The following is a 13,169-nucleotide window of genomic DNA, read 5'->3' as shown; positions in this document are numbered from 1 at the left end:
TGCCGCTCGGGGCCGCTTCCGGGAGGGGGCAGGGGGAGGGCGGTGCGCCGGCTCGCGGGGGGGCGGAGCAAGATGGCGGCGGTACCGGCGCTCCCGGTGTCCCTGTCGGGCAGGTTTAAGGGGTCCGTCACGGCCTGGCGCGCTCGACACCGGCAGCGAGGCGGGGGGCGGGAGGGAGCTGAGGGGCCGTCCGGCTCCCCGCCGTCGGGGAGTGGAGGTTTTCGAGCGCCGGGTGGGGCCGGGGGGCGGCTCTTGGCCCGGGGAGGCGGGCGGGGACAGCAGCGCCGGCGGCGCGCGGGGCCCGTAGGCGGCGCTGTGAGCGCGGCGCTGCCACCGCCGCAGTCACCGGCCCGGCCCGGCCGTGAGGGGGTGTCGGCGACGGTGCCGGGCTCGCTGTGCAGCTGCTCGGCTCCGCGGCTCCACCCCACCGGGTAGAAATGTCACAGTAAAAATCGTCTTCCACGCCGGTGTGCGCTCTCTGTGCGGCAGGCCGCGTTCTGCTCGTTGTCCTCGTACATAAACAGCGTTTGGAGAAAATGTAAATCAAGTATATAAAGGAGAGTGCGTTTCTTGTTGGTGAGATACGTGATAAAACTTGAACAGATATCTGTGCATTTAGTTTTACATTTCCCAGATTTTGCATCTGGGTATCTTAGCAATAGAGGTCGCGTTTTAGCCTAGAATTAACTGCATTTTTTCGCTGTTTTGTCAGGGCCAGTCATTTAACTTTTTCTTCCTTGAAAAGGCTGCTGTTTCTTGTGCCTACTTCTGCAAAAGTAGGCACAAGAAACTTACCAGTTTGAATTTTTTTTTGTTTTGTTTTTTTTTTTTTTTTTGCTGTCCGCTGCTTTAAGGGCTACTTTTAATACTGTTGTGTTACAACCCCAGCTGGCAGGAAAGCACCACATAGCTCAGTGGGGTGGGGAGAAGTGAATGAGAAGGGTAAAAATGAGGAAACCTGTGCGTTGAGAGCAGTTTAATAATTGAAATGAGAATAAATTGTGAAAAGAGCGAAGAGAAATAGAACCCAAGAAAACCACATAAGGCGAATGAAAGCGATTGCTCACCATGAACTTACTGATGCCTAGGCAGTGGTCCCCTGGCCAACTTTTCCTCCTGGTTTCCACCGCTGAGCATGACGCCATATGGTCTGGAATAGCCTCTGGGTCAGTTAGGGTCAGCTGTCCTTGCTGTGTCCCCTCCCAGCACCCTGTGCATCCTCAGCCTCTTCTCTGGTGGGGTGAGGTGAGGCAGAAAAGGCCTTGACTCTGTGCAAACCCTGCTCAGCAATAAGGAAAACATCCCTGTGTTGTCAGCACTGTCTCCAGCACAAATCTAAAACACAACACCCATACCAGCTACTGTGAAGATTAACTCTACCCTAGTCCAAAGCAGCACAAAGAGCTTGCATTTGTTTTTAAAAATTGAAGCCATTTCATCCTTTGCTGACAATAATAAAATCCTCTCTTTTTTTAGATCCTTTGCATATTTTACAATTAAAGACAGACTTCCCCAGATCCTCACAAGAGTTATTGATACTTTGCATCGACATAAAAATGAATTTTTTGAAGAACATGGTGAGGTAAGAGTAAGGTCCGTATTTTTCCTGATGTCTATTCCCCTCTAGCCCTTGAGACACTTTCTCTGCCTTGTTTTTACTGGTGAGGCTTGTTTGTCTCAATCCTTTTGTCTGATTTAAAAAAAGAAATATTTCTTTCTAGTAGCTATTTTTGATTAGTTCTGTAACACACCTTTCTGTCTAACCTTTTCCTTCTGATCTGTCACTTATGCAACTGCATCACTTACTTGAGTTTTTGTGTTGATGCAGTGTTTGATAGACAGTAACACCTTCTGAACATGACTGTGTTTCAACACTCTCTTCATCTCTAATAAGCAAAAAGGCCAATCTGAAAAGAAGTCCCATATGGAATTCATTTTAGGATCTTGGATCTGAAATGAGCTTTATTCACCAAAATATATTTTGTTGAATCAAGCTGTGATTCGTCAGATGCTCTCATATGGCAATTAAAACCTTGCACATTCCATGAACAGTTGATCTGTGTCTCTGCAGGAATAAAGGTACAGAATAGGAACTTTTGTTCTCCACTTTTTTCAGAAGGGTGTTGAAGCAGAGAAGAGAGCTATATCTTTCCTCTCCAAACTGCGGAATGAGCTGCAAACAGACAAGCCAGTGACCCCTTTGGAAGATGAGTTGCCTGATGCTGCTCTGTGGAACCAGTACCTGGACTACCAACGAAATTTACCAAATGGAAATGGAGAACCCAGTTGGTTTCAATCCCCTTGGCTGTATGTAGAGTGTTACATGTATCGAAGAATTCATGCAGCATTAGCGCAGAAGTAAGTATTTACTGGCCTGGTATATTACTTCACAAAACGTTGCTCTTTCCCATTTTTATCTGGGGAAAAAAAAAGACAGCTGAGAAGTAAGATAAAGGAAGATCTTAAGCTTTTACCATATTGCTTTTTTCTCAGCTTGCACATCAGATTTAAAATTAATACCTTTACTTATTTTTAGCACAATTGGAAGCTTGCTTGATGCTTCAGTTTAGGTAGTTGGTCTACATGAAAACTCTTGAGCTTGACTGTACAGTTTGATTTTGCAGACTAATGTCAATTGAGGTATGAAAACCATGTAGCATTTCTACAAGGTTTGTTTGTCTAGAATTTTCTCTTTAGCATTAAACACAGAATATGAGAGCCACAAATCTGTTGGGAATTCTAACTTGTGTTGCTGCTCTTGCACTCTGGAGTTACCATTTGAGAACACTTTCTTACAGCAGTAGACCCATCTTAAGCAGCCCCTGTTCATTCTACACCAGCTTCTTAGTTACAGCAGTGCTTGCAGCCCATGTGTTGCATGAAACTTTGGGAGCTGATACTAGTTAAAAATAACTGGGCAGGAAAAACTTGTTATGCTGGTACCATGGAGATATGCCAGTACAACGTCATGGGGTAGGAATGAACAGTTTAAGATCCTGTTGCTGCCAAAAAGATTTGAAAGCTCCCCGAGTACTGGATTTACCCTTAGTGTTGTGGAGATGCAAACGCAATAATGGGACTCAGTTTCCACTGCTATGTTGTGTAATCTGAACTCTTGAACCAAAAGCTTCAAATATGAGGCTGATCCGCTGGATTGCACTTAAAAAGCTGAGCAGATACTTTTCATTTTTAACTTTTAAGTTTCTTGATCTTCATTATTTAGTTGCTCTTAACATATGCTTGGATGGTAGTTCAATCATTTGTTGAAAGGTCATCACGCAAATGTCTCATAATAGATTGGCCTATAATTTTTATATATTACAGCATTCTCATTTGTCATGGTAATTTTCCAGAATCCTAGTAAAGACTTTCATAGGAATAACTTCCTAACTGGAAGAGAATTTGGTATGGGAAGTACACTCCAGCGCACAGAAACACATTTAAAATCAGGCCAGCTTTTCTTGACTGTAGTTCACTTGTATGTTAGAGTTTTAAATCTCTTTTAAATCTCTGTCGAAAGGTTGGAGTTCAAAATGCTCACTGTCTGTGTAGTTCCCAGAGTTGTTGTAGTTGAATACTTGTTCACTTTCACAATATATTGCTATATAAAGATGCCTTGCATAGTGTGTGTTTCAGCAAAATGCAATGTTAGGCTGTTATGGAGATACGTGAAAATCTAGTATGACAAATTAGAAGTGGAAAATCTAATTAAGGCCTGTAGTACAGTCTAAAGAGGCTGACCTTTGAGCTTCCTTTGCATGTGCTGTAATGAAGAATATGGGAAGTATGTAAACATATTTGTTCTTCTCTTTTTAGCCCACCTATTGACAGCTTTGACGTATTTAAGGAAGGAAAGGCTCAAAATTTCTTTGAATCCCAAGAAGCTGTTATTGCCTTATGCACTTATTTTCAGGAACTTCTTAAGAACATCAAGGATCTAGATGAAAAGCAACTTCAGGAGGAACTTTTTAAGCTATTGCAGGTAAACTGATAGTACTTAACACAAAAATTGAAAATATCTCTCCTATGAAACAAACAAAAATTTGAGGTTATAAAGAATCTGAACTTCATATGAGAACTAAAATATATATCTTTTGTTTGTAAAAGTTTGATGAAGTCCTGTTAGCCCTACTGTATTGCTGCTTTTCTGAAAATATTTATATTTTGAGTATTTGTTTGAAATGCAATGCTTTTTTATTAACTGCTGGTCTTCATTGTGTATATGAAAAACCCAGCAATTTTTCCTTCAAAACCAGTATCTCTTAAACATATTAAGTCAAATTCCAGATGACGGTTTTGATATTTATCTATTATTTCTTAAAACAGTTATTATTTCTTTAAAAGGTTAATTTTAGTTGTCAATTTTAATGTTTTTAGACTTCTTTGGAGAAAAAATTAGAAGTCAGACTGTGTCAGAAGTGGTTTAAAAGCTTTTTAACAGCATTATTCTTGGAATATAGTGCCTTTGGGTAGAAATCCCAAAGTATCATAGGATTACAAATAAGTCCAGTAGCTGGCAACAGTGTACACCAAGTAATTTGATGAATCTTCACAAAGGGCTCATTAGTGAGTACTTAAAATACCTGTATCTAAAATACTTATTTGGCTGCATGCAATAAAAAAAAAATCTCTTTTTTAAATTTCTTTTTCTGTGTTACCACTGATATTTTTTGAAATTGCAGTATGGAGACCATTTCTGTTTTGAGCTTTGAGATCATTGTGTTTATGTTGATCTAAATCTTCTATCTTTGTCATTTCTGAGGCCTGTATAAATACAGAGCTTTGTTTGGTTTCTTCCACAAAATCTTTTCTTTGTTGAGACACCTCTATAAGAAGTTGAGTTTTATTAACGCTTGGAATAATATTTGGAGTTATAACCTTTATTACCTAAAACAAAACCAAGGGAACAAAATCTTCAGTGTATGTGCAGTTGAGAATGTAACTACAGTGAGACTTGGTAATTTTTTTTTCTTATTTTTCTTTTTCCTTCTAGGTGTCCTTGTGGGGCAATAAGTGTGACCTTTCTTTTTCAGCTGGTGAAGACAGCTCTCAGAAATCTAGTCCTTTGCAATCCCTGGAAAACATGGTACCTTACATCTTAGTGAATGATATGGAAAAAGTTTGGTCACTACTTGTAAATGCCAAAAAAAATAGAACAGAAAGGAGTAATGTTAGAGTTGACATAATCCTGGATAATGCAGGATTTGAACTTGTAAGTGATCTTGTCTTGGCTGATTTCTTGTTGTTGTCAAAGCTAGCTGATGAAGTCTATTTTCATGGAAAAAGTATTCCATGGTATGTATCAGATACCACAAAGCATGATTTTAACTGGACTATTAAACAACTGGGGTCAGCTAATCATATGTGGATGTCTAGATGTGGGATAAACTGGGAGGGTAATTTGAAAAAGGGAGTTTGGGTTTTCCGTGACCACATGTTTTGGACTTTACCACATGATTATTCCAGTATGAGTGAAGTTGCTCCTGACCTGTATGCTGAGCTACAGAAGTCAAACTTGCTTCTCTTCAAAGGTGATCTAAACTATAGAAAATTGACAGGAGATAGAAAATGGGAATATAGTGTCCCGTTTCATCAAGCCTTGAATAAGTTTCATCCTGCGCCTCTCTGTAGTTTGAGAACATTGAAATCTGACACTCAGGTTGGCCTGAAACCTGGACAAGGTGAGCAAATTCAGGCTTCTGAACCTGAGTGGATGGTAAGTGGAAAATACGGCGTAGTTCAGTTTGATGCTGGTCTCTAGTTAAATGATTTGTAATATTCTGAAGGAGACATTAAGTCTGACTTTAATTATTTTCTCTGTTCCATGCTCGGCTTCAGTAAAGATTTTTTTTGTTTGTGCTTTTTCCTCTCAAGTGATTTGTTGGTTTTGTCCTGTGGAAGACTTTAATGTTGTGCAAATACTGATAAATGGTCTTTGTATACGTAATTCAATCTGCATTTCAATACATTTTGTTTTCCTACTGTCCAATGTCAGAAGATCTTTAAGATGAATAATTAATTGTCCATAATATTTTTTTTCATCACTGAGTATGAGTTTAATGAGTGAAAGCTTTACAAGTGAAAAATTTGCTTCAGAAACAATTTCCCCAGTGCCACATTAGCATGAATTTAATTATTTCGGAATAATTTGTGCTCCATGTCATTTCATGCAGTGCATGAAAGTTAGTATTTTAGAGAATTCAGAAGTTAATTACAGACAGATTCTTTTGATGTTTTGAGGATAATTTGAATTATACTAATGGATAAGTTATTGGGTAACAGCTTGTAAACATTCATGTAGAATTGAAAATTGAATTTCAGTCTTAAAGCACAAGTGAATGTTGCTTACCAGTTTGCCTGTGGGAGAGTTGTCCCATCTGGTAGGAAGATTAGTGGGAGAAAGGACAATCTCATTTTAAGAATATTGAAGATACTGTTTATTTACAAAGCTCTACCAAAAAAGAAGCACACAGAAAAGCCTCTCCAAACAAAAAAATTAGTGAAACCCAAGCATTTGCATTAACTGGACTTCAGATTTAATGCAGACTTGATCTGCAGGTAGCCTGTTAGCAGTGTATGTATGAGGTTCAAGCACTGCTGCTTCCTTCTGTTGTGGTAATTCTCTTTATTTTTCAATTTTATTTGTTTGGGGGTTTTTGGTTGGTTGGTTGTTTTTTAAGAAGGATGCCTTAATTTTTAGGGAGGATGTACAACCCCATTTGCACTGAAGAGTACAGGGTAGAGAAGCATAGAAGCATATGCCATACAGGTTCCTGTTAACTGGAGTTGTTAGGTGCCCATTTCTACCCTGGTCTCAAAAGCTGCTGCTCGTTATGTTCATACAACAAAGATCTATACAGTGGATAAATAGATTCCAAATGCTGATGACTTTGATTATTTGTGTGTATTTTCTTCTGCTTAAATATAAAAGGGTATTTTAAGGTTCCTAGGTCAAGTATTCAAAAACAAGGATGCAAGGAATTTCATGAGGCAGTTGTAGGGAGGGTTATAATTTTGAGACCTGGGTTTACTGCTCTTATCTCCTTTGTATCTTTGGCTTGGTACTCCTACAGGGTGAATTAATCCCCATCCTTAGGCACCTGATTGAACTGCAGAAATTAAAAATCTAGTCAAGAAGGCTGAATGTTAGACTGCTGAAGGTTTCTGGAGAGAGCTCAACAGCATTCCAGCTTTAGTGCTTTGATCAAGTATGTAAATGACAGGATGAATCTGTGCACTGGACTCTCAGTGTCTCATCTTTGAAAATGCTGTTAACTTGTTTGAAGTACATTTTGAAGCAACAACTTTGGGTCAAGAACCGAGAGATGGAAGTTGTGGAATATGTTTAATGAGAACATCATACCTTGCTTAGAGAGCAATTGGGGACGGGATCTGCTTTGCCTGTGCTCAGATTGTTTGTAAGGTGGTGACCTAATTTGCTGGAGAGGTTTAAAAGAATGTAATGAACAAGAAGAGAAAGTCACTGTTAAGGCCACCCTTGGCAAATAGATTTGCCTCTTACACAATCCTTACACACGCTGAGAAACTTGATTTAGTTTTTAACTGGTGGTTACTGTGTCCCTGTGCCCAGGTTGCTTTCAGGCTGTTACTTCTGGGAGCCCCCAATGCAGATTGGGGAAAAGTAATAATATCAATTAATGACAAATACAGTCCTACGAAATCCAGAATCAATTAGGAGATGCAGTCGTGTTTGCTCAGTATTACTGAATCATGAAGATTACTACAAGACATGTAATTCTTAGCTTAGCATGTGAAAGCTATTGTATGACATGATATCATGCTGAAAAAAAATCTCTCTATTCTCCTGGTGATTAAAAGTGCACTTTCCACCTTTTGCCCCTCACAAAGAGAAGTTTATGTGGTAATACAGTGTGACATGTGGCTGTGTAAGGAATATACAGCCAAAACTTCCAGATGCTTGACTTCTATAGCTGTTATTGCAAAGGCTATCTCTAGGCAGAACTGAATATACCATATAATTTTATGCTTGTTGGTTGGCTACATTTTTGTAAAATTTTGATTGATTGTATGAAAAAAAGAAAAAATAATATCAGTGTCGCTGTAATGCAGTGTTACAGTCTCCCATGACACAACAAAGTTGTGAAGACATATTCCAGTATTCCAATGAGGCACAATGCTCTTCTGATGGTTTTGCTACAGTTTACAGTTTATTCCTTTAAAATAGGAAATTCTTTTGTAGTTATTCAGTGTTAATTTTTGTAATACACCTTCATGAAATGCCAAGACGAACCTATTGCATTTAGGTGGAATTTAAAAACATAACCTGAAGTGTGTGTTAGAACACTAGCATGTGCTGTAATATAACTATTTTTTAACTTGAGTATTTAAGAAAGTTCCTTCTATACATCTGTGTTACAACTGATTGCCCAAAATGCTTCTACAGCATAACTCAGGAGCTACTGATTTTTACATTAAAATTTCTGAGATTTTCATTTCATATGCCATTTGAATATTTATGGCAAAAGCCAAAGGCATTTTCAGTAATTCTGAGGACCACAACAAAAAACACGTTTTTTTACTTTTTATTTTTGTCTTTTAACTTTTGAGCAACTGTATTTGTAAGTCAGTTTTTGATGATGACTTTCATTGTTGAGGAAATAGGAGGAAAGTAATGTCACAGACAGTGAAAGGCAGTACACGCATCTGTCTGAATACTTGGTAAGTTATCCTGTAAGATATCTACAATAATTTTTATGTATATAAGGTTTCTTAAAATAAATTGCTTGATGTGGAAAATAAGTTGATTGTATGAGTAGAAGCTTGTAAGAATATTGAAATAAATTATATAATTTTGTGCAAGTCAGACATTGTTATACTATTTCAGTGGCTGGGGAAGCCAACTTAAAGTAATTCAGGTCTTAGTTCCTGAATTTTTTCCTTATGAAATGGATTTTATGCATAAACCTGTAAAGCATATTTATTCAATGAGCTTTTGAAAGATACAGGTGCAAGAGATAGTTATCATAAAACATTCTTCTGTAACAAGACAACAGTAAGAAATTTTCTAATTTTTAAGCTACTTGTACTCCTGTTAAAATTTCAAAACCTTAAAAATGATTGAGTGTCTCTTAAATGTATCTGGTACTTACTTACTAAGGTTGGTGCAGCTGATTATGTCATTTCCAGAATCACTTCTAGAACTGATAGGTGCTTCATGTGTCCCAGCAAAAATGGAAATATTTTGGTGTTACTCTTACTGTAGCTAAAATATTTCCAAAACACTTTGGTTTACACCCCTTGCTGATGTCCCATAAACACTAACTGTTGTTGTTGAAACAGTTTCTTTAAAGTTTATAGTGCTATTTGCATTCATGGTTACAACTTGTTCCATGTGAACATATATCTTCTGTGCTGTCAAACAGCATAGGAAAAAAGTTTACTCTGTTGCATGAAAATTACTCTATGAAATGGTTTTAATCTAAAAAGAAACCCTTAATTGTGTCTAAAATAAAAATTCCAAAATGGAATCTTGTACAGAACTGTTGAGTTTTTTTTCACTAAAGATTGTTTGCTTACCAGCTTTCTGTTTACCCTAAATTACAGAACAAAAGCTTGTAATTATTTTTATTTAAAGCAAAATGTAAGTTGAAATTCACCTAACACTTATCTAAGGATTTCAAAATAAAACTGAGAATGTGCTGGTAAAAGTGGTCCTTTTCTTTCTTTTTCATATGCTAGTGGCAGAACATGTGTGAGGGAAAACATCCTATAACATGGAGTTGTTTATGTTTTCTTGTTTGCTTCTGTTTTGGCTTTATTTTTCCTAAAAATTTTGAAAATTTCTGTACATTTTTATTCTTGCTGATATACTTCTGTTTCTAACAGCCTGAAAATAAAAAATCCATTTACATGTATTTTTACATGAATTAAGAATTAGTTTATGGATTAATCCATGTTCTGTCTCAGCTTTGCAGTTGTGAATTCTGCAGACATGTTGTGAGAAGCATTCTTATTTACAGTGCTTTTTTTGAGGTTTAGCTCATCTGGCTTTATTTCCACTGTGAAAGAAATATAAAATGTCCTCTTGTGATAACTTAGAGTGAATAAACATATTCAGTACTTGTGTGCTGCTTCTGGTGTATCACTTTTCAGTAAGTGACATCATCATAAAACCTCCCCGTGAAGAAAAATTTTCATCCTTGTAGAAATTTGTTTTTCTTGGGATTCTGCTTACTTCTTCCAAGTCTAATGAAGTAACAGATTAAAAACTGAGGTAAGATACATCAAGATGTATAGTATGGGCTTTTTAATTTTCTTTCTTAATGTTAACTAATTGATTGGTCTCACACTACCATGGAAAGGCTGATGCCTTCCAAGACTCTGATGAAGGGGCCTGATGATGCATTTCATGCAGTTGCATTTGGAATAGATTTCATCTCTTATCTCCTACTTCCCAAAAAAAATACCTTTAATTGCCATAGGTGAGGAAGTGCACTGAGTTCTGGTCCTAGATGGTTTATATACATACATAATTGTTAATTTTAGTCTAGGACCTGTGTAAAAGGCAGAACCATTCAGGAAAATGGGATAGGGTCCAGGTGTGCTCCCTCAAGCTAGCTGAAGGGCCTTTCCACCTACTTTTCCTTCTGTGCAGTGACTCTTGTGTTATCTGCATAGTGGTCATATTTCTGCTCAATGAGTATGTGTGCCCCTGGGCTAAGGTTAGGGAATTAGGAGACAGGTAGATTCCTCCAGACTGAGAATGGCCTACAACTTGCAGTGAAGGGCTTGATTGTCTTTATATGAATGAAGAGCATCCCCATTTTTCCATGGTTTGTTTTGGTCTTGTTTTCAGGTAATCCTGAGTTAGAGCTAACTTGAGTGCTTTTGTCACGTATTAGATACACAGCTTTGACTGCATCCATGATGTTAGATTGGGCCTTGGAAGTTTTGCTGCTGCTTTGCTGGATTGTGAAGGAAACATTAGCAGGAACTACTTGCTTGGGGCAAATCAGAGAGTTTTCATATATATATGGAAACCTCAGACCCACACAGAGGATTTGCAAAATAGGTGCATGTGTTGAGTTTATACTTTCCAAGGACTCTGTGTCTGGTTTAAGTTCCTCAAACTGAAAACAACCTAATACATCAGCATCAGCAGCTTTCCCTTACACAGATTCCTGCTTCTTTCCCAAGCCTGATTAGTTCCCCCATATGTGTATTGCATTTTCATCACCCCCTTTGTCCAGGGTAGTAAAAACAGATTATTTCCTTCATAAGATTGCTGATCTCACCACACATGCTTATCACAGGGACATCATCATGCGACTTTTGGCTTTGAAATGACTTTTACACATCCATTCTCATTTAGACATCTGCAGAATATCAGCTGGTACATTTTTGAATGTACTGGGTGCAGGAATTGGGGTTTCATAACACCCATCAATTTTAGCATCTTTTCTCAACACCGAGCATTTTCATGGAAGGGAAAGTTTGTAATAATTTTTAATTATTTTTTCTTTCAAAAATTAGTGTGGCTTTATTAGGTCCCTACATTCAAGAGATTTGCATCATTCTTTGCTCAGAAAGGTTGAGAACACTCTTTCCGTGCATTTTATGAAACACAACATAAAGAATTTGTTTAATGAAAATGACTCCTTGAAATTATTTAGAATTAAAAATCCCAAATTAGCCCTTCCTAAATATTTCGTGTCCCTGTTAAGGAAAAAGAAACATGAAATTCTTTTGAGACCTCTACTTTTAAATACTTGCAAACAAGGGTAAAGCATTTTAAAGTGTGAGCATTTTGTAATAAGGTAGCTTTTTCTCAGTCAAATGGCTTGAAGAGTGGGTATTGCACCTGCTCTTTTTCAGAATGTTTCATGACATTTCTACTTTTCTTCATACTTTTTTTTTTTTTTTTTTGTCTCTTTTGTTGTTGCTCTTCTTACAGTTCATCAGAATAAAGTGTGCTTTTTTCAAGGGTAAATAACTTCATAGACGTGTGGTAAGATACAGCTGTATCACACTCCCTTCCCATCACCAAGGGTGTAGAAGCAGCTAAAGTGTAACTCCCGAACCAGCCGTGGCACTGCAGGACCAGAGATGGGGATCTGTGCTCGAGCACACGCTCAGGAGAGTTGAGACAAAGTTTCACAAGCGTTTACTCCTGCATCTGCACGCCACTCCACTAGTAGGACGGATTAGGCTGTAGACGAATGCTGGGCAAATCCAAGATGATACTTTTGTTCAAATTTGCAGGGGGTAGTAAAATATGTGCCAGATTTCCTCTGGGTTTATGTAAGACTGCCCAGTAGAAATTTAAGCCGCCAAAAATACTTAATAGATTGAGATTGCAGAATGAGGTTATCCTGGAGCAGCATCATCCACGCCAGCAAAATCCCCCCTCTGCCTGGGGGCTTCTGTGTCCTCGGCAACAGCAGTGAAACGGTAGCAGGCGCACAGGGACAAGGCCAGGGAAAATTAGTATTGTCCCTAGCTTCTTCATTTTCTGTTCTGGAAAACGTGATTAAGTTATCATTCCTGAGAAAGGTAAAGTACTTTTTGACTTTTGAGTACAGAAATGGTGCACGATGGCACAGTCCCCAGAGGCTGATTAAAGCTCACGAGGTCTTCAGAGAAAATGATGTACAGCTCCCATGCACCCACAGGTCCAACTTTCTTTTACTGCAACCTTCAGTTCCTCTCATCCCATTTTTATCCACTGTATTTGGATGAAAGGTGAGAAGGAAGAGGAGGAGGTGCTCTTTCAGCTGGAGGCAGTTCAGCAGCCATCAAGGAAGGCTGCCTTTGTGGGGGTGCTGCTATGGCAGGTTCTGGGGGGAGAAGGAAGCCCTGTCTGGGTAACAGGAGCCGCTGCTCAGGTGCCATCTGCTCCGCTCGCCTCTTCTGACTTTTTTTTTTTTTATTATTATTTTGAGAGAAAACGTGAGCAAATATTATCAGGTAAATGTTAAAGCGCAAACAAACAAAACCAACAAGCCCCGGCGTTTCTGTGAGCTTCCCCTAGAGAGGACTGCTCACTTGCAGCCACCGAGCCCTGTCCCTAGCCAGGGCCCCCCTTCGTCCTTCCCCCGGGACGCGTTGCCAAGGGCACGGCTGTGGCCGGGAGCGGCTCCGGGGCTCCGGGGGCAGCGGCGCGGCGGAACCGCGGTAACCGGGGGACG

The 13,169-nt window shown here is 38.9% G+C and overlaps 1 protein-coding gene across 4 annotated transcripts in view; it reads left to right on the top strand.

Moving 5' to 3' along the window:
• The first annotated feature begins 13 nt into the window (after positions 1 to 13).
• The window catches only part of ARMT1 (acidic residue methyltransferase 1), a 47,641-nt gene continuing 34,485 nt past the window's right edge, over positions 14 to 13,169 (top strand). Inside the window, exons 1-5 of one of the 4 annotated variants that reach the window (XM_050971868.1) lie at positions 14 to 122; positions 1,477 to 1,582; positions 2,117 to 2,358; positions 3,817 to 3,982; positions 4,994 to 5,716. In XM_050971868.1, coding sequence (XP_050827825.1) covers positions 73 to 122; positions 1,477 to 1,582; positions 2,117 to 2,358; positions 3,817 to 3,982; positions 4,994 to 5,716 — 1,287 coding nt within the window. In that variant the 5' untranslated portion in view covers positions 14 to 72. Of the gene's footprint in view, positions 123 to 349; positions 577 to 637; positions 1,167 to 1,476; positions 1,594 to 2,116; positions 2,359 to 3,816; positions 3,983 to 4,993; positions 10,106 to 13,169 lie in introns of those variants that run through there. The other 3 variants (XM_050971867.1, XM_050971866.1, XM_050971869.1) reach the window with 3 other exon arrangements.

This window comes from Serinus canaria, chromosome 3 (genome assembly GCF_022539315.1).
Source record: "Serinus canaria isolate serCan28SL12 chromosome 3, serCan2020, whole genome shotgun sequence".
Lineage (NCBI taxonomy): Eukaryota > Metazoa > Chordata > Aves > Passeriformes > Fringillidae > Serinus > Serinus canaria.
The sequence above is the reverse complement of the archived record's forward strand: the minus strand, read 5'-3'. Positions and strand labels throughout refer to the sequence as shown.